General features: G+C 36.7%; 1 protein-coding gene across 1 annotated transcript in view; it reads right to left on the bottom strand.

The window, feature by feature from the left end:
• Positions 1–1,489: 1,489 nt before the first annotated feature.
• Positions 1,490–24,300, bottom strand: part of PPP1R1C (protein phosphatase 1 regulatory inhibitor subunit 1C) — a 71,429-nt gene continuing 48,618 nt past the window's right edge. The window contains exon 3 of the mRNA XM_022567191.3: positions 1,490–2,779. Within this exon, the coding sequence (XP_022422899.2) occupies positions 2,697–2,779 (83 nt within the window). The 3' untranslated portion in view covers positions 1,490–2,696. The remainder of the gene's footprint in view (positions 2,780–24,300) is intronic.

The raw sequence follows: 24,300 nt of genomic DNA on the forward strand, positions 1-24,300 counted from the left end.
ACAGCCCAAGTGCCAGGCTGGAACACGAGCTACTAGATTGGACACACTCTGCCTCATGTCAGGAATACTGTTGTGTGAGAAATAAAAGAAACCTTCTCCGGAATTGATGTTGGTCAAAATTCTGATACACTTAGATGCTCTTTTAGCAGTTCTAATTTGGCGGGGAAGGGGTGGAAATTCTGGGAGAACACCAGAATCTGAGCTAGCATTCTTAGTTGCTATTTCAACAGCTGTTACATGTACAGCTAATAGCTGTTTGACTGGGTTTCTTAGAACTGCTCCTGACACAGGGCAGTGAAGCAACACTTCACTGTATCTGTATCTGTCTGAAATTCAAGACATACTTTGCTTAAGCCAAGGAAAAAAAGGTAATCATCTGCCAACACTTGCAAGAGTAATTAGGGATTCTAGAAAAATCTCTTCAGGGAAAACATGTGAGGAAGGGTAAAAGAAAACTTTTGTCAGTATTTTGGAAAATCTGAAGTTCCAGACTGAGATTTTGAGACATCGCTAGTTGTCCCTTCTTCACCTATTTCACTCTTGATGAAACTAGGTTTCAAATAACATATGTTACTGAAAGTCAGTAGTGTGACTTTCAGTAAGATAGATCTAGCTTGTAATCAGGTATAAGGCGCCTGAGAACAGCCTGCCTGCCATCCATGAACTCAGCGCTCACAACAGCCGGAAACAGTACATGAACAGTACCTTTCATGGTGGGTGGTGTGTACACGCTCTGCTTCCTTTGCTTAGGGGATGCATTCTGTGACTGGATAGAGAGAAAAAAGTAATAAGTCTTATATTTGGATAAAAAGTACAATGTCATCAGCCCTTTGAGGGAAATAAACACCTAGTAACATTAGTTTATTTTAAAAAGAAAGAAAGAAAGACATAGTACTAATCCTTTCCATTTTAGAGAAAAGCATAAGTCCCAGGACAAAATATACTCCAAAAGCTATGTCCATGGTATAATTATATCTGTTCATAGGATTGTCAGTGGTTCTGGAGGGTTAATGAGAGTCCTTGCTAAGTAATATCAGTCTATAATCCAATGGAATTGAGATGTTCAATCTAATAGCTCCATTTACTTGGAATTACAGTGTTGAGGTAATATTCTTTTACATGTTCAAAAGCGCTTTCCTAACAAAACTGCTGCTTAACACTCTTAAGCACACTGGATCAGAATTAATTTATTGAGGCAGAAATTTTTGCACTAAAAATGATACAAATTGGAACAGAGGAACATATTTCAGGGTCAGAACCACAATAATAATATTTAAAGTTTAGATAGAAATAGATATTTATATATGTATAAGGCATTACTTATTATAATAAATTATATATATATGTGGTCTACACCTCGATCAGATTATATCAAATACTCCTTTTTAATGGTGTGTCTACTTATATTTCAGTGTGTCAAAGGCAGGAGTTTTAGTGTCTGGAGCAATTATTTTTGCTTTGAAAAGTTAAAGTATAAATAGTTACAAGATACTTTTTGAGGATTGTTCTAGGCTTTCCATGCATATTAGAAAGAACATAATGTACAGAGTCTGAAGAAAACTAGAAACTGTTTCACGAAGTTGTAAATAGAGCTTGAGGCATCTTTACTCATACATACTAAAGCTTAATTGCCCTCAAAGGAGTCATCAAGATGTTGGTATTTAGCTAATGCAAAAACAACCTATTAAAAAGTAAAAAATTCAACCAAATAGTTACCAAATCCATATCAATCAAAGCAAATGGTACAAGCAAATTTCTGCAAAATAGAGTGTTTTGATACCAGTCTATTATGCACAGATGCAGGCAGGGCAACTCTACATTAGTATACATGTGTGGATGATTGAGCCTTCTGTTGTACCTCTGCTGTATTCTGTCACACTTGGTTGATTTTAAGAAGCATTCACTTCCAGGTTTTCTTATATGTTTATTTCCATATATATATTCAAAGATTAAGTAGAAAATTAATTCTACAGAAAAGTTGGTTTGTTTAGTAACAGTGGTAAAACTTACTAATAAAAATTATATTTATGTAAGAGTTTAGTTTTCAAAGCATTTCACATTTACAGTCTCATTAAATTTTTAGAAAAGTCTTGAGAGATACTTTCTGGTATTTTGTTCTTTCTACATTTTCCACTGAGTTTTGCTAGATGCCTACTCATGTGGCCATGGGAATTGAGTATCAAGTCTGCATGAGTCCTACTCAATATTTGTTCCATTTCTGGGCACAAGTTTGCTCATTTTCTTGTATTCTGTGTATCCTATGTTATCAGCTCCCCTAGGCCCCCCGTCCCTGGTTCATATTTTCAATCTGAACTCCTACATGTGTATGTGGAGACTGGCCTCAGGATCTGCTCTTGGCTCCACACACCAGAGGACCCTTAAGAGGTGTCTGTCCCCCACCTTCTTGTTCCAGGGTTCCAACATTGGCTGTCCCAACCTGTGATGGTCATACACAACCAGTCACTAAATTGAAATTATCAATACCATATCTTGCCTTTAAAATCAGTAGTTTATTTTAGAAGGTTTTCCAGGGGTTAGTATTTCATAGGTGGAGAATCAAGGGTAACCTAGAGGTGGAGATTTTATGACACAATTTTACTGTTTGTTCAGTAGGGGAAAGCAAATCAAATAGTTTTTACAGCACAGTTATATTGATACCATATTTTATATCACATCAGATCAAACTGGTAGTGTTTTTAGTTGGTTGGACACATATTTATACAGAGTATAAGAAAACTTACTTCTGCTTGTGTGTTGGTCACTCTCTTGTCATCTATTTCTGCAAGAGAAGTAGGTGTAATTATTAGAAAGTTGGTATTTTTCCTTGTAATATGCACATTAAATTTTCAATAACATGGAACAGAATGATTTAATAATTGCCTTATGCTTATACAATATCCATGGCTTAGTCTAGTGGCTGAGAGGGCAGTGGGAGGCAGAAAGAAATAGTTTCCTTCTGAGATAACCCTCTCCCACAGGTTTTAAAAAAGGCAATAAAAAAGCCTCCCTCCTGAAATTCCAAATTGCCCAACTTCCAGCAGTTCAGAAGGGGGACCAGAGAAATGCCTCCTAGAACAACTGTTGGCATCATCAACCTCACAGTGCTAAGGCGTAAACAACCTCCTCTCCTCATGGATTTTGCAGCACTGTCTATTAACTGTAGCCTCTGTCAATTTTCCTTAAGTTTGCCAGTAAGCAGAACAAACCTATTTTTCCGCTCAGCCCAATCACTGACTGTAAAAGAGGCACCCTCTTTTCTATATGCCCCTGGAAAGAATCAGTAACTTTATCAGAAATATTTTTTGTAACACTTCTAGGGCAACTTCCACGTAGTCTGTGTAAAAAAACAGTTGTGAGGAAGGGGAGAGAGGAGGAAGAGGTGCTCACATACTCCCCTTCCACAGAGCGAGGACATTCTGGGCTGGGCTTCTTTCCTACCTCCTCACCTACTTTGCATGGATTCTGCCTCTTGGCTTCTAGACCCAGTTGACCGTTCCTCACTTTTAGGTTAGTCCCACAGCTGAGAGATTGATGCCATGGTTTAAATACTGAACGAGACATTCATGAAAGAATGTCTAAAAGCGAGTATAATTGTAACTTTGGTTTGTAACTCCGCATTTTGTTCTCTACATAATTTAAGAGGCTAGTGAATTTAAAGAATTATTAGTTTATGTTTTTGGGTACATAATGTATAAGGATGTAATTTTGTGATATAAATAACCATGAGGGGTTGGGACAGGTGTAAAAGAAGAGTGTTTGTATGTTATTGAAGTTAAACCAGTATAAATTCAAATTAAAGTGTTATAAATTTAGGGTTTTAAATGTAATCCCCATTGTAACTACAAAGAAAACAGCTATAGAATGTACACAAAAGGAAATGAGAAAGAAATTTAAACAATTCACTACAAAAAATTAACTAAACATGGGGCTTCCCTGGTGGTCCAGTGGTGAAGAATATGCCTTCCAATGCAGGGGATGCAGGTACATCCCGGATCGGGGAACTAAGATCCCACATACCATGGGGCAACTAAGCCTGTGCACCACAACTACAAGCACACAAGCCACAACTAGAGAGCCTGGGTGCCACAACTAGAGAGAAGCCTGCATGCCACAATGAAAGATCCCGTGTGTGGCAACTAAGACACGACACAGCCAAAAATAAAATAAATAAATACATATTTTTTAAAAGTAAGCATAAAGGAAGACAGGAATTCAGGAAATGAGGGACAAAAAGCTATAAGTCATATAGGAAACAAATAGCAAAATGACAGAAGGAAGTCTTATTAGTTACTTTAAATGTAAACAGATTAAAATCTTTAAAAGACCAAGATTAGCAAAATAGATAAGAACATATGATCCAATATGTACTACCTACAAGAGACTCACTTTAGATCCAAATATACAAATAAGGTAAAAGTCAAAGGATAGAAAAAACAATTCTATGCAAATAGAAACCAAAAGAGAGCAGGGTGACTATACTAATATCAGACAAAATAGACTTCAAATCAAAAAAAGTTATGAGACAAAGAAGACATATATTAAGAAAAGTTTCAATACAGAAAGAAGATATATAAAAATTATAAACATTTCTCTACCTAACAACAGACCATCAAAGTATCTGAGGCAAAGCTAACAGAACTGAACAGAGAAATAAACTGTTCTGCAGTAATAGTTGGAGATTTCAATACCCCACTCCCGATAATGGGTAGAGCAACCAGAAAGAAGATAAGCAGGGAAACAGAAGACTTAAAAACTTAATAAATCAAATATATCTAATAGACATATATGGAAGATTCTACCAATTACAATCGCACACATAGTCTTCTCAAATGTACATGGGAACTTTTTCCAGGAGAGACCATATGTAAGGCCACAAATTAAGTCTTTTTTTTTTTTAACAATTTTATTGGAGTATAATTGCTTTACAATGGTGTGTTAGTTTTTGCTTTATAACAAAGTGAATCAGTTATACATATACATATATCCCCATATCTCCTCCCTCTTGCGTCTCCCTCCCTCCCACCCTCCCTATCCAACCTTTCTAGCTGGTCATAAAGCACAGAGCTGATCTCCCTGTGCTATGCGACTGCTTCCCACTAGCTATCTATTTTACATTTGATAGTGTATATATGTCTATATATACATTACCACTCTCTCACTTTGTCCCAGCTTACCCTTTCTGCTCCCCGTGTCCTCAAGGCCATTCTCTAGTAGGTCTGTGTCTTTATTCCTGTCTTACCCCTAGGCTCTTCATGACCACTTTTTTTTTTTTTTTAAGATTCCATATATATGTGTTAGCATACGGTATTTGTTTTTCACTTTCTGACTTACTTCACTCTGTATGACAGACTCTAGGTCCATCCACCTCATTACAAATAATTCAGTTAAGTTTCTTTTTATGGCTGAGTAATATTCCACTGTATATATGTGCTACATCTTCTTTATCCATTCATCTGTTGATGGACACTTAGGTTGCTTCCATGTCCAGGCTATTGTAAATAGAGCTGCAATGAACATTGTGGTACCTGACTCTTTTTGAATTATGGTTTTCTCAGGGTATATGCCCAGTAGTGAGATTGATGGGTCATATGGTAGTTCTACTTTAAGTTTCTTAAGGAACCTCCATACTGGTCTGCATAGTGGCTGTATCAATTTACATTCCCACCAACAATGTATGAGGGTTCCCATTTTCTCCACACTCTCTCCAGCATTTATTGTTTGTAGATTTTTTAATGATGCCCATTCTGACTGGTGTGAGATGATATTGCATTGTAGTTTTGATTTGCATTTCTCTAACGATTAATGATGTTGAGCATTCTTTCATGTGTTTGTTGGCTCTCTGTATATCGTCTTTGGAGAAATGTCTATTTAGGTCTTCTGCCCATTTTTGGATGGGGTTGTTTGTTTATTTGTTATTGAGCTGCATGAGCTGCTTGTAAATTTTGGAGACTAATCCTTTGTCAGTTGCTTCATTTGCAATTATTTTCTCCCATTCTGAAGGTTGTCTTTTGGTCTTGTTTATGGTTTCCTTTGCTGTGCAAAAGCTTTGAAGCTTCATTAGGTCCCATTTGTTTATTTTTGTTTTTATTTCCATTTCTCTAGGGGGTGGGTCAAAAAGGATCTTGCTGTGATTTATGTCATAGAGTGTTCTGCCTATGTTTGCCTCTAAGAGTTTGATAGTTTCTGGCCTTACATTTAGGTCTTTAATCCATTATGAGTTTACTTTTGTGTATGGTGTTAGGGAGTGTTCTAATCTCATACTTCTACATGTACCTGTCCAGTTTTCCCAGCACCACTTATTGAAGAGGCTGTCCTTTCTCTACTGTACATTCCTGCCTCCTTTATCAAAGATAAGGTGACTGTACATGAGTGGGTTTATCTCTGGACCTTCTATGCTGTTCCATTGATGTATATTTCTGTTTTTGTGTCAGTACCATACTGTTTTGATTACTGTAGCTTTGTAGTATAGTCTGAAGTCCAGGAGCCTGATTCCTCCAGATCCATTTTTCTTTCTCAGATTGCTTTGGCTATTCGGGGTCTTTTATCTTTCCATACAGATTGTGAAATTTTTTGTTCTAGTTCTGTGAAAACTGCCAGTTGTAGTTTGATAGGGATTGCATTGAATCTGTAGATTGCTTTGGGTAGTAGAGTCATTTTCACAATGTTGATTCTTCCAATCCAAGAACATGGTATATGTCTCCATTTGTTTCTATCATTTCTAATTTCTTTCATCAGTGTCTTATCATTTCCTGCATATAGGTCTTTTGTCTCCTTAGGTAGGTTTATTCCTAAGTGTTTTATTCTTTTTGTTGCAGTGGTAAATGGGAGTATTTTCTTAATTCTACTTTCAGATTTTTCATCATTAGTGTATAGGAATGCAAGAGATTTCTATGCATTAATTTTGTGTCCTGCTACTTTACCAAATTCATTGATTAGCTCTAGTAGTTTTCTGGCAGCATCCTTAGGATTCTCTATGTATAGTATCATGTCATCTGCAAACAGTGACAGCTTTACTTCTTTTTTTCCAATTTGGATTCCTTTTATTTCTTTTCCTTCTCTGATTGCTGTGGCTAAAACTTCCAAAACTATGTTGAATAAGAGTGATTAGAGTGTCAACCTTGTCTTCTTCCTTATCTTACTGGAAATATTTTCAGTTTTTCACCATTGAGAATGATGTTGGCTGTGCGTTTGTCATATATGACCTTTATTATGTTGAGGAAAGTTCCCTCTATGCCTACTTTCTGGAGGGTTTTTATCATAAATGGGTGTTGAATTTTGTTGAAAGCTTTGTCTGCATCTACTGAGATGATCGTATGCTTTTTCTCCTTCAGTTTGTTAATATGGTGTATCACATTGATTGATTTGCGTATATTGAAGAATCCTTGCATTCCTGGGATAAACCCCACTTGATCATGGTGTATGACTCTTTTAGTGTGCTGTTGGATTCTATTTGCTAGTATTTTGTTGAGGATGTGTGCACCTGTGTTTATCAGTGATATTGGTCTGTAGTTTTCTTTTTTTGTGACATCTTTGTTTGGTTTTGGTATCGGGGTGATGGTGGCCTTGTAGAATGAGTTTGGGAGTGTTCCTCCCTCTGCTATATTTTGGAAGAGTTTGAGAAGGATAGGTGTTAGCTCTTCTCTAAATGTTTGATAGAATTCGCCTGTGAAGCCATCTGGCCTTGGGCTTTTGTTTGTTAGAAGATTTTTAATCACAGTTTCAATTTCAGTGCTTGTGATTGGTCTGTTCATATTTTCTATTTCTTCCTGGTTCAATCTCGGAAGGTTGTGCATTTCTAAGAATTTGTCCATTTCTTCCAGATTGTCCATTTTATTGGCATAAAGTTTGCTTGTAGTAATCTCTCATGATCCTTTGTATTTCTGCAGTGTCAGTTTTTACTTCTCCTTTTTCATTTCTAATTCTATTGACTTGAGTCTTCTCCCTGTTTTTCTTGATGAGTCTGGCTAATAGTTTATCAATTTTGTTTATCTTCTCAAAGAACCACCTTTTAGTTTTATTGATCTTTGCTGTTGTTTCCTTCATTTCTTTTTCATTTATTTCTGATCTGATCTTTATAATTTCTTTCCTTCTGCTAACTTTGGGGATCTTTTGTTGTTATTTCTCTAATTGCTTCAGGTTAAGGTTAGGTTGTTTATTTGAGATATTTCTTGTTTCTTAAGGTAGGATTGTATTGCTATAAACTTCCCTCTTAGAACTGCTTTTGCTGCATCCCATAGGTTTTGGGTCGTCGTGTTTTCATTGTCATTTGTTTTTAGGTATTTTTTGATTTCCTCTTTGATTTCTTCAGTGGTCTCTTGGTTATTAAGTAGTGTATTGTTTAGCCTCCATGTGTTTGTATTTTTTACCGATTTTTTCCTGTAATTGATATGTAGTCTCGTAGCGTTGTCAGAAGAGATACTTGATATGATTTCAGTTTTCTTAAATTTACCAAGGCTTGATTTGTGACCCAAAATATGATCTATCCTGGAGAATGTTCCATGAGCACTTGAGAAGAAAGTATATTCTGTTGTTTTTGGATGGAATGTCCTATAAGTATCAATTAAGTCCATCTTGTTTAATGTGTCATTCAAAGCTTGTGTTTCTTTATTTATCTCCATTTTGGATGGTCTGTCCAATGGTTAAAGTGGGGTGTTCAAGTCCCCTACTATGATTGTGTTACTGTCAATTTCCTCTTTTATGGCTGTTAGTATTTGTCTTATGTATTGAGGTGCTCCTGTGTTCGGTGCATAAATATTTACAGTTGTTATATCTTGGATGGATCCCTTGATCATTATGTAGTGTCCTTCTTTGTCTCTTCTAATAGTCTTTGTTTTAAAGTCTATTTTGTCTGATATGAGAATTGCTACTCCAGCTTTCTTTTGATTTCAATTTGCATGGAATATCTTTTTCCATCCCCTCACTTTCAGTGTGTCTGTGTCCCTCGGTCTGAAGTGGGTCTCTTGTAGACAGCATATATACAGGTCTTGTTTTTTTGTTTTGTTTTTTTTGTTTTTGTGGTACGTGGGCCTCTCACTGTTGTGTGCTCTCCCATTGTGGAGCACAGGCTACGGACGTGCAGGCTCAGCAGCCATGGCTCATGGGCCTAGCCGCTCCACGGCATGTGGGATTTTCCCGGACTGGGGCATGAACCCGTGTCCCCTGCATCGGCAGGCAGACTCTCAACCACTGCGCCACCAGGGAAGCCCAGGTGTTGTTTTTGTATCCATTCAGCCAGTCGGTGTCTTTTTGTTGGAGCATTTAATCCATTTACATTTAAGGTAATTATCGATATGTATGTTCCTATTCCCATTTTCTTAATTGTTTTGGGTTTGTTATTGTAGGTCTTTTCCTTCCCTTGTTTTTCCTGCCTAGAGAAGTTCCTTTAGCATTTGTTGTAAAGCTGGTTCGGTGGTGCTGAATTCTCTTAGCTTTTGCTTGTCTGTGAAGGTTTTAATTCTCCATCAAATCTGAATCAGATCCTTGCTGGGTAGAGTAATCTTGGTAATCTTTTTCCCTTTCATGACTTTAAATATGTCCTGCCACTCCCTTCTGGACTGCACAGTTTCTGCTGAAAGATCAGCTGTTAACCTTATGGGGATTCCCTTGTGTGTTATTTGTTGTTTTTCCCTTGCTGCTTTTGATATATTTTCTTTGTATTTAATTTTTGATAGTTTGATTAATATGTGTCTTGGTATGTTTCTCCTTGGATTTATCCTGTATGGTATGCTCTGTGCTTCCTGGACTTGGGTGGCTATTTCCTTTCCCATGTTAGGGACGTTTTCAACTATAATCTCTTCAAATATTTTCTCAGTCCCTTTCTTTTTCTCTTCTTCTTCTGGGACTCTTATAATTCAAATGTTGGTGCATTTAATATTGTCCCAGAGGTCTCTGAGACTGTCTTCAATTCTTTTCATTCTTTTTTCTTTATTCTGCTCTGCAGTAGTTATTTTCACTATTCTATCTTCCAGGTCACTTATTTCTGCCTCAGTTATTCTGCTATTGATCCCTTCTAGAGAATTTTTTCATTTCATTTATTGTGTTGTTCATGACTGTTTGATTGCTCTTTAGTTCTTCTGAGTCTTGTTAAACTTTTCTTGTATTTTCTCCATTCCATTTCCAAGATTTTGGATCATCTTTACTATCATTATTCTGAATTGTTTTTCAGGTAGACTGCCTATTTCCTCGTCATTTGTTAGGTCTGCTGGGTTTTTATCTTGCTCCTTCATCTGCTGTGTGTTTTTCTGTCTTCTCATTTTGCTTATCTTACTGTGTTTGCGGTCTCCTTTTTGCAGGCTGCAGGTTCATAGTTCCTGTTGTTTTTGGTGTCTGTCCCCAATGGCTAAGGTTGGTTCAGTGGGTTGTGTAGGCTTCCTGGTGGAGAGGACTAGTGCCTGTGTTCCGGTGGATGAGGCTGGATCTTGTCTTTCTGGTGGGCAGGTCCACGTCTGGTGGTGTGTTGTGGGGTGTCTGTGGACTTATTATGATTTTAGGCAGCCTCTCTGCTAATGGGTGGGGTTGTGTGCCTGTTTTGTTAGTTGTTTAGCATAGGGTGTCCGGCACTGTAGCTTGCTGGTCATTGAGTGGAGTTGGGTCTTGATGTTCAGATGGAGATCTCAGGGAGATTTTCGCCGTTTGATATTACGTGGAGCTGGGAGGTCTCTGGTGGACCATTGTCCTGACCTTGGCTCTCCCACCTCAGAGGCACAGCTCTGACGGCTGGCTGGAGTACCAAGAGCCTGTCATCCACATGGCAGCTATGAGGTGTCTCCAAAGAATCCACAGATGCACAAGGTAGCAGGAAGAGCATTCAGGACCTTGACACACGAGGACATGGTGTCATTAGCAGACCAATTCGGCCACATCTTGCCATGTTTAACACTGCACTGTGGAAATCAGCGTGGGCCTTCAACACCAGTGGGGATAGTGAGACAACTGAATGAGGAGATGCAGTGCTGAGCTTGAGACCATCCAGAGGCATAGGCAGAGCACTGGGTACTTTCAAACTCCAGAACTCCACGCTCCAGAGGCCCTCCTCTAGACGCGCTGCCTGCAAATTAAGTCTTATTAGATTTTAAAAGGTATCCTAAACTGACTTCTCCAACCACAGTGAGATGAAGTTAGAAATCAGTAACAGATAAAACTGGGAAATTCACAAATTTGTGGAAATTAAACAACACACTCTTAAACAACCAATGAATCAAAGAAGAAGTCATAAACACAGCATACCAAAACTTAAGGGTCACAGTGATAGCAGTGCTAAGAGAAAAATGTATAGCTATAACTGCTCACATTAAAAGTCAAGCAAGATTTCAAATCAGCAGCCTAACTTTACAACTTACAGAACTAGAAGGAAAAGAACAATAAATCCAAATCTGAAAACCTGAGAACCAGGGAGGCTGATGGTGTAAATTGTGGTTCAAGTCCATTGGGCCTTTGGACTTGAGCCAGAACTTACACCATTGCACCCCCTATTTCTCAGGCCATCAGATTTGGACTGAAGCTATACCATTGGCTTTCTGGGACTTAAGCTTGCAGATGACAGATTATGGGACTTTTCAGCCTCTGTAATCATATAAGCCAACCCCTTATAGTAAACCTCTTTTTATATATTCTATTGTTTCTGTTTCTCTGGAGAACCCTGACTAATATAGTCATCAAAAAAGGAAAGTCTGAGAAACTGTCATAGCCAAGAAGAGCCTAAGGAGACATGATAACTAAATGTAATGGTGTATCCTGGATGAGAACCTAAAACCGAGAAAGGGCATTGGGTTAAAAATGAAATCTAAATTAACTCTGAACTTCAGTTAATAATAATATATCAATATTGGGTCATTAATTGTAATAATGTTACACTTTAATGACTAATGTAAGGTGTTAATACAATAATATGGGACCTCTGTTCAATTTTTCTGTAAATCTAAAGCTCATCTTAAAAAACTGTCCATCAATTTAAAAAACTTAAACAAAAGGAAAAAAAGTAAAAGTACTAAACACAAACAAAAATTACCCCCTGAAAATATTTTTGTTATTATTGTCAGGATTCTGTATGTGATTTGAAGAACACCAGATAGTCATTATTAGAAAGTAAGTAATGTAACTAAGAAGAAGTTCATGAAAAAAATATAATTTAAGATATTTTATATGGGGCTAATTAAAGATATAGAGGAAAAAGGTATGGTTAAGGAAATGAAGAGAATATTTTAAACTTCAGTTAAAATTGTTAAAAGCTGATGCAAGCTAGGATATGTTAGTGGAGAAAAAGAGGAGTGAAATGATTTTCAAACAAGACCAATGATAATAACACCTCTTGGTTTATTTATTGATTAGATATGGAAAGAGAAGGACCAAAATATATTTAAAAAATACTGATAGTACCTTTTTGATTATACATATCCTCCAGTTTGCTGCTTTTGTGTGTTTGTTCCTCATATCCAGAATGCTCCTTCCCTCAAACCAAATACTACCATCCCTCAAAGTTCTCTTCAGATGGCATCTCTTCTGGGAAATCTTTCCCAATTATGCCTCCCCTGTTCCCAACTGGAAGTCATCTCCTTCACCCAGTACTCACAGCACTTCCTCTATACCTGTATCATTGTATTCATCATTATACCTTATACTATGGTCATTAGTGTTTTATCTCCTCAAATAACCTATAAAGGAACGGAGATTAGTCTCCACGCTTGATTCTTCCACAGCTCTTAGCACAGTAGCATGGCTGACACATAACAGCTTGTCAAATAAATATACCTAGTGCCTACATTTCATAAAACAGACCCTCTGTTTGCTGCTTGTCTACAAAATAAAATACAAAATAAAATTGTAGCATAATTACTTACTCGGCGCTAAATAAATAGTTTTAACAGGTGTTTGGTTTGAAAACTTGTTAAGGTAGAGGCCATACCTTCTATTTCTTTAAACCAATTTATTAGGTCATTACTAAGGCAATGGTACAGACACTCAAATTCTTATAAATATCACCTAAGTTGTTGACCTAGAGATTGTCATACTGAGTGAAGTAAGTCAGACAGAGAAAGACAAATATATATCATTTGTGTGTAGAATCTTAAAAAATGGTACAAATGAACTTATTTACAAAACAGAAAGAGAGTCACAGGTGTTGAAAACAAACTTATGGTTACCAAGGGAGAAGTGGGGGAGGGATAAATTGGGAGATTGGGATTGACATACACATAGTACTATATATAAAATAGATAACTAGGAAGAACCTACTGTATAGCACAGGGAACTCTACTCAATACTCTGTAATACCTATATGGGAAAATAATCTAAAGAAGAGTGGATATAGGTATATGTATAACTGATTCACTTTGCTGTGCAGCAGAAACTAACACAACATTGTAAATCAACTACACTCTAATAAAAATTAATGTAAAAAAAATGGGATCATATATACTAAAAAACAAAGAAACAAAAAACCAAAAGGGAATCTTGGAGGAAAAACAAGGATATATGTCATTGTTCTGTTAGTTTTTAGAGGTTGAGAAGACAACAGATATATATCTAGGTCAAGAATAATATATATCATAAGAGAAAATTTTTAAAGTGATAAAGTCAAATTTAATATATTCTTTTATAGATATCAGCCTCAGACAATAACTAAAACCATAGAAATGCATAATTTACTCAGGATATTGGCTGCAGAAGAGCACTGACCCATATATAGAATGCTTTGGTAAAAAGAGATAAAATTTCTTAGAGTAAAACCAAAAGATACAGACTTTTGACGAATTTAGATAATAGAGGGTGTGAAGGGAAAAGTCAGTTTAAAGAGTCCTTCCAATAAAAAGAGTGTTTTAAGTTTATGCTTTGAAGACTTTTGGGCTCAAAAGCAATAACAATGACAGATTAAATATAAAAAGAGATAACTAAAATGATGTAATCACAGTTCAGAATTAGTCAAACATCTCTATGGACTCGAAATATAAGAATAGAAAAATTCAACAAGCAGGTAAGAAACCATGGGCCTGAAAGACTTTTAAAAAAAATTTTTTTTTTTTTGGCTGAGTTGGGTCTTCATTACTGTACACGAGCTTTCTTTAGTTTTGGCGAGTGGGGGCTACTCTTTGTTGCGGTGCATGGGCTTCTCATTGTGCGGGCTTCTGTTGTTGTGGAGCACGGGCTCTAGGCACGCCTTCTTCAATAGTTGTGGCATGCGGGCTCAGTAGTTGTGGCACACAGGCTTTGTTGCTCCACGGCATGTGGGATCTTCCCAGATCAGGGATCGAACCTGTTTCCCCTGCATTGGCAGGCAGATTCTTATCCACTGCACCACCAGGGAAGCCCTGAAAAACTTTTTAGATCTAGGAGGAGGCAGAGACAGCTCAGAGTTCTTTACCCTTGAGAAAAGAGATTGACTTCATATGAAGGAAGGGACAAAAGCCAGGCTTGTTGATTGGAACCAGAAGCAGGGCTGTCTCACCTATGCTGAGAAAAAGCACTGATCTGTGTATCCAGGGAGACAAGAAAGCAGACAACTTGGGACAAGCCACTATGGGCTCAGTGACTTTATCTGCTCTGTTTCTAATTTCACTGTGGAACAAGAGTCTTAAGGTCCAAATTAAGACCTGATTCCAGATTAAAAATCTGTAATTCATTGGGGAAAGACTCAAGAACATTAACAAGGAAAGGTGAACACAGAGGGGGGGGATTTTCACTCATGATGAATTGAAAATTAAAAACACAAGAAGAAAAGACACATTTAAGAATGACTGCCAAAAAAGCAACTGGAAGATGAATTCCCTCCAGATGAAATGAAAACTTCAGAGCAATTTGAAAATGTCCTTAAAATGAATATAGTTGGTACCCACAAAGAGAGAAAGAAGAAAGTATATCTATTTCTTAAACATCAAAAAATGTTGAAACAAGATTAGGCTAAATTGAAACAAGAACAGATGGATATAAAAAGAAGCAATTAGAAATATAAGTTTAATCATGGAAATTATAAACTCAATAAAGGTGTAAATCTCTAGACTGCTAAGTATAACTTAAAAACCTTGGGCATTATATATAAAACAAACATAAGGAGTCTCTAAAAGGCAGAGAGAAGAAAACAGACCAACCAGGGACTTCGAACCTAAGGAACAACATAGCAGCAATTCCCTAGGTCTCCTTTTGACTCATATCCTGGATTAGATGCTGGAGAAGCTGGCAGTCCAGAAACGCTAATAGTAACAGACAAAAACAAACAAAATACTCAAGAAAGCCTACTTTCTAACCAAAGGACCAGGAAAGAGACACCTACTTTCTAAAATACTGAAAACTTTTAGGCATTAACTGCTCTTCTTCCTTCCTGTTTGAGAAAGCCAAATGAGAAGGTGGCACTTTCACAACCATCTAGTTGTAATGAGGCAGCCTAAGAGAAATGACACCTTATTTCTCCTCCTGAGTTTTCTACATTACGTTTGACAATTGATCGAATAATTTTAACATTACCTGATGTGGTTCTCAGTGTATGTAGAGAAAATACTTAAGAAAATATTTTAAATGAGAGAAAGTAGAGACTTAAATAGTTTGTATTCTTCACTAAAACTGAAGAGACTGTGATAAATTATTTACATACAGTAGAGCAATCACTAAAAAATCTGTACAAAGGTGTACACTCAGAAATCACTGTAAATAAATCAAAATGGAATTATAAAAAATGTTCAAGCAAACTACAGGGAGATATAAAAAAAAAAAAGAATCCAAAAACAGAGAAAACAGAAAACAAAAACCAAGCCCTAACTCAATGAATAACTACATTAAATTTAACTGACCTAAATATACTAATTAAAAGATAGAGATTGGCACAGTGGATAAAAAATCAGAATGACCTAAGTATATACAAGGGCAATATGTGGAGTGAAAAAAGATCAATTTCAAAAGGTCACACACTGTATGATTCAATTTATATAACATTCTTGAATGACAGAATTATAGAGATGGAGAACAGATTAGTGGTTGCTAGGGATTGGGGATCATGGGAGAGAAAGGGGTGAGTATTACCATAAAGCTCTAGCAAGAGGGAGATCTTTATGGTCATGGAATAAGTCTGTTTTTCAGCTGCAGTGGTAGGAATCTACACATGAAAAGTGGCATAGAACTATAAACAGATTGTAACAATGTCAATTTCATGATTTTATTATTGTACTACAGTTACATAAGATGGGGGAAACTGAGTAAAGGTAAGCTTGTTTTGTATGATTCCAAAATAACTTCTATTTCTTCCCTATTCTGAAGTTTTGGAAAGTATCCAAAAAAAAGGAAACATGTTACATTTTACTTAGGATTCAAACATACGACTTTTCTAGTTCACTCATCTGGGAGCTGTTCTAATTAGCTGACAAGAATTTGATCTATTTTAGTCACCTGTCAACAAATTATAATCATACGTGTTTGTTATATAATAATGTAATCATTTTATTTTACTGAAAATATTAGAACTCGTTAAGAAAAACTTCATATTTTGTGATTTCAGTTAGACCAAATACTAATCCCAAAATGCAGTGACTAATTTATTTTTTTATTTGTACATAATTTTTTTAAATTGAAGTATAGTTGATTTACAATGTTATGCCACTCTTTGCTGTATAGCAAGGTGACTCAGTTATACACATATATACATTCTTTTTTTTAAATATTCTTTTCCATTATGGTTTATCCCAGGAGACTGGATATAGTTTCCTGTGATATACAGTAGGACCTTGTTGTTTATCCATTCTAAATGTAATAGTTTGCATCTACTAACCCCAAACTCCCAGTCCATCCCTCTCTTTCTTCCCCTCCTCCTTGGCAACCACAAGTCTGATCTCTATGTGCAATGACTAATTTCTTTTCCTCAATTTACAGAATGGCAGGTGAAGCAACAAAGTAACATCTTGCTTTGTTGCTGCAGTGATATCACATTTGTCACTGTGAGGGGAATGTCAAAGGAGAAAGTAGTGTGGCCAATCATAAGCCAGTTCAGCAGAATTCACTTGAATTCAGTAGGATTGAATTTCACAAAACTACCATCATAGTGTGTAATGACAAGTCACACAAAAGAAACCAGCTAGATTATTTCATTTATCAAGGCATTCCTTTGGCATTGTCTAAATGTTACTACTAGCTGATAGGGTGAGTGCCAAGTATGCCTGATCTAACAAGAGGAAGGAAAGAGATTTCCCAATATATTTTTCGTTCTGTGACAGAGACTATAGGTTTGTTTTAGTTGATACTTGTTTTTTCTGACCACTTCAGCAGGGATCCAAGACTCTGGTCACCTAAAACATATGCAAAATGTTATTATAAATATCCTGTTTAATTGCTTTGGTCGTCAGTGGCACTCATTTGAACCTACTTGTCCATGCCATCATTTAACTGCAGTGTGATCAACTCAGTTTGCATAACTTCTCTTCTTTGCAGTGGTTGTCATGAAAACCATGATTTAATCACTACCATAGGAAAGTTTAGGAATGAACACTGTAATGGCCTCTTTTAAATGCCTCTTTGCCATCCATATTAAGGTCTCTATTGGATTGTCTCTTTATAGAAATACTTGAGATGGTCACCCACTTCCTTCATGCTATAACTAGCATATATCAAAGCCTACTTAAGGAAATAATAAGAAAACCAAGTGAAATAAATTCTAAAATCTAAGAAAATTTTGTATATGGAACACCTATATTCTAGTTGACCAACATGCTAAGACACCACCAGGCTCTTGGCTGTGTAGGCTCACTTCATATGATAAATTGACTCATACCACAATTAACAAAAAACTGAGTGAAAATTGATTCAAGGCTCTTTAATTTCCTGCCAATTAAGCTTTTTATTGTATGTGGAATTAAGCATTCAATACATTAACTTAAAGCATTTTCCATAATTTTTATGTTTTTATTAATAACTGAAAAAATCATTGCATCCATCCCATATTAAGCAATCTAAGACAGTGCCTCTGCAGACAGATCCTTCTCAAGGCAGTGATTGCAAAAGCAGAGGACACAGACACCTTTACAGTTAAACTGTAATTATTCAAAACCATCCCTTAAGACAAATCTTGGAAAAATGATCAGACTAATTTCCTGAATTACTTGAACTAAAAAGAAAAAAATAAATAAAATTTTAATTTATATTGCTAAAATGTTTATTTCATTTAATACCTTTTCTACCAGATGTAGCATTAAAAAATCATCAACCTACTGTTGATGCTTTGCAATCTTTTAAAGAATATTTTCACATTTTTAAAGTTTTATAAAATATCAACCATCCATCTCTACTAAACATGAAACATCTCATATACACCTTTATATCCAAAATCAAATGGTTTAAATATATTCCAAGAGTGGGAATAAATATGGAGAGATCATTATTTAGTTAGCTAGTCAAATTTTTGAATAAAAAATATTTCCAAAGCATTTTCTAAGGCAGTGAGACTCATCTGGTATAGCTGTAAGAATTCCACATGCTTTCATACCAAAGTTTGAATTGGAAAATAGAGGCCATGTAAGTTTATGAAGCATGATGAGAAAATGACAATGTATTGACTGATTTTTATTTTTTTAAATGTCCATCAATGGAAATATTGCAACTGTTGGGTTGTGATACTTAGTTATCAAGAAGGACCAGCACTAACCCTTATGAATATTACCACTTTCCCATATGCACTGAAAAAGTTCCTCATTAAACCACAATATTCCAGTTGCCATCATTACTATTACTAGAGGTTGATTCTTCACCTCTTCAGTTTCCTTAATCTACAAACAAGAAAGTAAACACTACAATATCACAGCCTTTACACACTAGGCAGCATCTAAATTATTCTTTCTTCCTTCAGGAGATGCTACTAACACATTCTGCACAGAAAATATCAATAACATTGCAGAATAAGTCTCAATCATGTACAGATTCTTTCTCCATTTATTTTTCTATCCAGTTGAGCTAGTGCTTGAAACAAATGCTGCATCTGTCCCCATCAGTTTCCTCAGTAAAATTCAAAGTATTCAGGTGAAGATAGCTTTATTTTCGCATCTAACCTTTGTGTTTTCCTGGATTATGAAAGGCTTAGCTACAGTTTTGGTTTTGTTTAAAAGCAAAATGTACTCCCTTCTCTATGGGAAGCTTCTCTGAGACATTCAGAGAGAATGTTTTTGATTCCCTTTTTTTTAAAGTTAGTCAAGAGAACATGTTTGACTATTGTAATACAAGTTGGTTGAAATTGCAGTCAAATATGTCCTAGGACCCATACTCTAGGAAAGGTAGGTAAAGCATACCCAAATTGATAAAGTGGAAAAAAAGTCTTCAACATTAAAATGTTTTTCTTTTAAATTTTCTCTCAGCTTTGCAGTTGATTTACACTCCACTTTATTGAAAAAATATAAGTACTGGTTTATGGATGAGAGGTGGCCAGATATTACTAAGCGAAGCAATGCTAATATTTATTGTGGCAAGGGTCTAGAAGAATAAAATAATTTAAATTGACTATGGGATCAATGAATGCCAGAGTATGATACATCAGAGAACCAGGTAAGGGTGGCATTGGAGCAAGTAGTCCCACAATGCTGTTAAGAGTCAACACACGCACAAGCAGAGACTTGTAGAGTCAGTAGTGGGTGGTAGAGGCAGCAATTTTGTATCCAGAAGACCAAACTGATACAATGGTCAGCAGATGGAGTGAGGTTCTGAGAGGCAGTTCAGTCCTAAAGACCAGAATTAGAATTTCAAGGTACAGTACAAGCTTGCAGGGTCATATGACTAGGTGGTGAAGATCACCTTTCATGAAACCAAACATTAAGACCAAGCACACAGCCACTGAGAGCCTGGGCCATGAGAAAATGGATACTAAAAGACTGACTGGGTAGAAATTACATGGGATAGTTCCAGAGCTAGGAAAGGAAACAAGGCGGGGGTTGGGAGGGGGAACTGCCTTAATATTAAATGTGAGGTTTTGTTTAGGGTAGTATGAACCAGTTCATGGCAGACCAATGATTTCACTTACCAAAATTAGAAAAGCAAGGCATCAAGACCTGCAGAAGCAAAGAAAACTATAGAGATCAGAGACATTTCAGAGTGAGAAGCTGACAAGTCATATTTGGTCCCTGGCGGAGTGCAACTGCAGGAGAACAGAAAAGCCAGAGGAGATTTTGGTAACTATGTGGGACTAACAAAATTGAAGACTTGAGGGGCTTCAAACATACAATCTGTCTTCCCCTTACAACATTTGAGACATTTTGAAGCTGTACAGGGTAGGTGAATAAGTAACTCAAAAACCTCTTAAACACAGAACATAAATTCCAAAGAGACAAAGACCTGCAAGCTCTTAATTGAAAGGACAAGAACCAACGCAAAACGTACATAAACTGAGCCATACCAAAACTAAAATCTGGACTCACCTTAGCTTAGTTTATGTTTGGATTGGATTAAGTGATCAGTCCCCTACTCTATCTGCCTAGAAGAAGAAAGGTGAATCCTTTAAATTTTTTTTTTTTTTCGGTACACGGGCCTCTCACTCTTGTGGCCTCTCCCGTTGCGGAGCACAGGCTCTGGACGCAGAGGCTCAGCGGCCATGGCTCACGCGCCCAGCCGCTCCGTGGCATGTGGGATCTTCCCAGACCGGGGCACGAACCCGTGTCCCCTGCATCGGCAGGCGGACTCTCAACCACTGCGCCACCAGGGAAGCCCCTCCTTTAAACATTTAAAAAAAAAAAATTTAAACATCTTGGAGCCTCTAAAATACAAATGTCCAGCATTCAATAAAAATTACTAGATGAAAAAAGACAGAATAATAACTAAGAGAAAATGAGAATACAGAAGACAGGTGATTCTGCTACTGAAGTTCACAATCTAAGACTGATTAATACATTCAATGAAAATAGAAGGGAACAAAATAGATTTAAAGATAAATAATTTTAACACAGAAATAGAATCCATGAAAAGAAACAACTTCATGAACTTCAACAGACAAGATCTCAATTTAAGAATCCAATGGATTGTTTTAAGGGCATTTTGGATCTAGCAGAGGATACAAATAAGTTAATGAACCAGGAGACAGGTCAGTAGAATTATCCAAACTGAAGTACACAGAGAAAAACAAATGAGGGACTTCCCTGGTAGCACAGTAGTTAAGAATCCGCCTGCCAATGCAGGGAATTTGAGCCCTAGTCCGGGAATATCCCACATGCCGTGGAGCAACTAAGCCCATGTGCCACAACTACTGAGCCTGTGCTGTAGAGCCAGTGCACCACAACTCCTGAGCCCATGTGCCACAACTACTGAAGTCCACACACATAGAGCCTGTGCTCCTCAACAAGGGAAGCCACAGCAGTGAGAAGCCCGCACACCACAACGAAGAGTAGCCCCCTGCTCACCGCAACTAGAGAAAGCCCGCGTGCAGCAACGAAGACCCAACGCAGCCAAAAATAAATAAATTTATTTTTAAAAAAAAGAGTGGAAAAAACAGAACAGAGAATAACCAACATTTGAGACACAGTCAAAAATGTGTAAAATAAGAGTAATTGGAGTCCGAAAAGTAGAAGAGGGAGAGAATGGGAGAGATAATGGTCAAAAATTAAAAAACAAAGAAAAAACATCAGATGACACTGATATAAGAAATTTAACAAACCCCAAACAGAAACAGGAAAAGCAAAAGGAGAAAAAGGAAAATTGTGTACAGCCATATGATAGCAGTACTTCTGACGGCCAAAGATAAAAGAGAAAATCTTAAAAGCAGCCAATTAAAAAAAAAAGTCTTCAGGGCTTCCCTGGTGGCGCAGTGGTTGAGAGTCTGCCTGCTGATGCAAGGGACACGGGTTCGTGCCCCGGTCCGGGAAGATCCCACATGCCGCGGAGAGGCTGGGCCTGTGAACCATGGCCCCTGAGCCTGCCCGTCCAGAGCCTGCGCTGCGCAACGGGAGAGGCCACAACAGTGAGAGGCCCGCGTACCGCAAAAAAAGAAAAAAAATAAAGTCTTCAAAAAGCAATAAGGTGGACCAAAACAACAAAACAATGGAATCAGATGTTAACATTTAAAGTACTGTCAACCCAGAATTTTATATGCAGTGAAATTATCCTTGCACAGTGAAGGTGAGTTATCAAATCATGCCTGCTCTAAGACACAGGTTTGGTTTTCCTAAAATATATATTTCTTTCTTTGGGTCAAAACTGAAGTAGTAAAGCTCCTTGGCTAATTTCTAATTTTAAGGTATTGAAAATTAAAAATATTTCTAATTTCCCTTTGAGTGTAATTATGGCGATATGGTTCCTGAAATATTTCTAATAAGGAAAGTTTGTCGTATCTTTATTTTCATAACACCATTAAGAACGCTCAGCATATCTTTCAGTTATATGTTCCACTCCGTTTAAAAAATGGACTTATCTACTTTGACAGAAAACTGAGATACTATCCTAAGTATAATTATATATTCACTCAGCATTCTTTTAAATTTTTTCTAGCACTACTCTGTGGGAAAAAAAATTCTCTTCCACAGAGGAGTAGCAATGTAGAACAGCCATGTAGTCCTCTTTTTGAGGTGCTCTAGAGATTTAATCACATTGGTGCCATCTTTGACAGTCTCAGAAGGAATTTGCCATCAGATCACTGAAAACAGCAGTGAAATCTAAATTACCACATTTCAGCTGATTATGTTTTTATCTACTGTGTTTGAACACATTTTTTTCAGAGACCCTTGGATCACAACTATTGATGAGATAATCTACAGTTGAGCCATACAGGGAGGGGCAGAGTCAAGGACAAAATTTCCATAAAGGCTTTAGGTTTACTAGTTCAAGAATGATCACCGACCCATAAGCCTTCAGAACTGAATGAGAATAAATCAAATACAAATGAAAGAAATTGCTGTGCACAGCTCAGCTCTTCATTTTGCATGTAAATTTGTCATTTCCTTGTGGTTTTAGCATTCTAACGTAGAACCAGTCAGTTTAAAGTGCCAGAGAACTGTATCAGGTATTTCTTACAATAGGTGACTAGAATATGCCCTGTTTCATTCTAGTAGGGCTTTGTAAAATCTCCTAAGACAGCTATGGTAAAGCCTCTGTTTTTGACTTATTATCAAACTCTTCACTTTCCAAAATGAGCTCTATTCATGAGCCTTCTTGCTGAAAACCTGCTGGGCTCTGTTGGAGGCCTATCATTTGGGTCTGTGAGTTAAGCCACCAGGCAGTGGTTTCAGCTGTGTTTTTCTTTCAGCTGTTAGAGTTAGTGAAAACTGGGGCCCAAATTGAAACCACCAGAGCAATGAATTTATATGCACTGGAAAGGGGGTTGTGGGGAAAAGAAGCAAACAGTAGGGATAGTTTCACCCTGTTATGCCAAGGTTCACACAGCTGTGTTTTTCTTTTTATATTATTTATAGCTTTCCACTTTTAATTGATGAGAGTAGGGATATAACCTCATTACCAAATAGATTTTTATCTCTCAGAGCCCCCCACAAAAATGATTCATTTTAGTGGCAGCCAATAAGAACCAGGTACAAAGTATTCTATGTGGAAATAGTGAAGGAGATGACAAGGAAAACACAAGATGGATCATGTTGGCTTATTAAGAAAGAACTCTCAACCAGTAATTGTCTTATGATGGAGGTTAGAAATATTCCAAACTACCTTTATACTTGTATTTCATGATTTCTGCTGCTACTTCCAAACACAGTAAAAGAAGAACAGAAAATCAGATCATTTAAAACCTCAAAAGTCTGTTTTTCATTAGTATTCTGGATTTTTATAAACTTGGTTTCTCTTTGAAAACATTTTTTATCCTACCACAGAACCAGCTTATGTGAAGGCCAAAGAACTGTTGCATCATCTTATCAGTTGTAATTTTCAATCTTTGGTAAAGTTTTTCTTCTTTTTTGGCGTTTGGATTTTCCACATTTGCTCCAGGAAAATAAATTGATTTACTTAATGCATGGGTTTTTTGGGGGGATGACATCTGTTTAAACAGCCACACTCATTCCAGTAATTCTAATTTTTAAAAACTCCATCTCTTTTCATAGAATTACCTGGAGAACTGATTATAAATCATACTTTTTACATCAGTTTTATAGATCTTTGAAAAAATAATTATCAGATGTTTCAGGTCATGTGGACTACCAATTAAGTAATTATTTAACAAGCACTTATTATCTTCTTAGCAGTGTGCTGTGTCATTTTGACCTAATAAACCTTTCCTTTAATAGTTACAGTATGAATAATTTAGGTTTTAACCAATTTAAAACACTAAAACCTCACTATTTTATCATATAGGATACCACAAAGGTATTCTTAGCAGAGTCCCCAAATAAAGACCCATAATTAGGTGCCTTATAAGTA

The sequence above is a fragment of the Delphinapterus leucas genome, chromosome 8, assembly GCF_059928025.1.
Source record: "Delphinapterus leucas isolate spDelLeu-1000000601 "Yukka" chromosome 8, BTC_Dleu_Yukka2, whole genome shotgun sequence".
Lineage (NCBI taxonomy): Eukaryota > Metazoa > Chordata > Mammalia > Artiodactyla > Monodontidae > Delphinapterus > Delphinapterus leucas.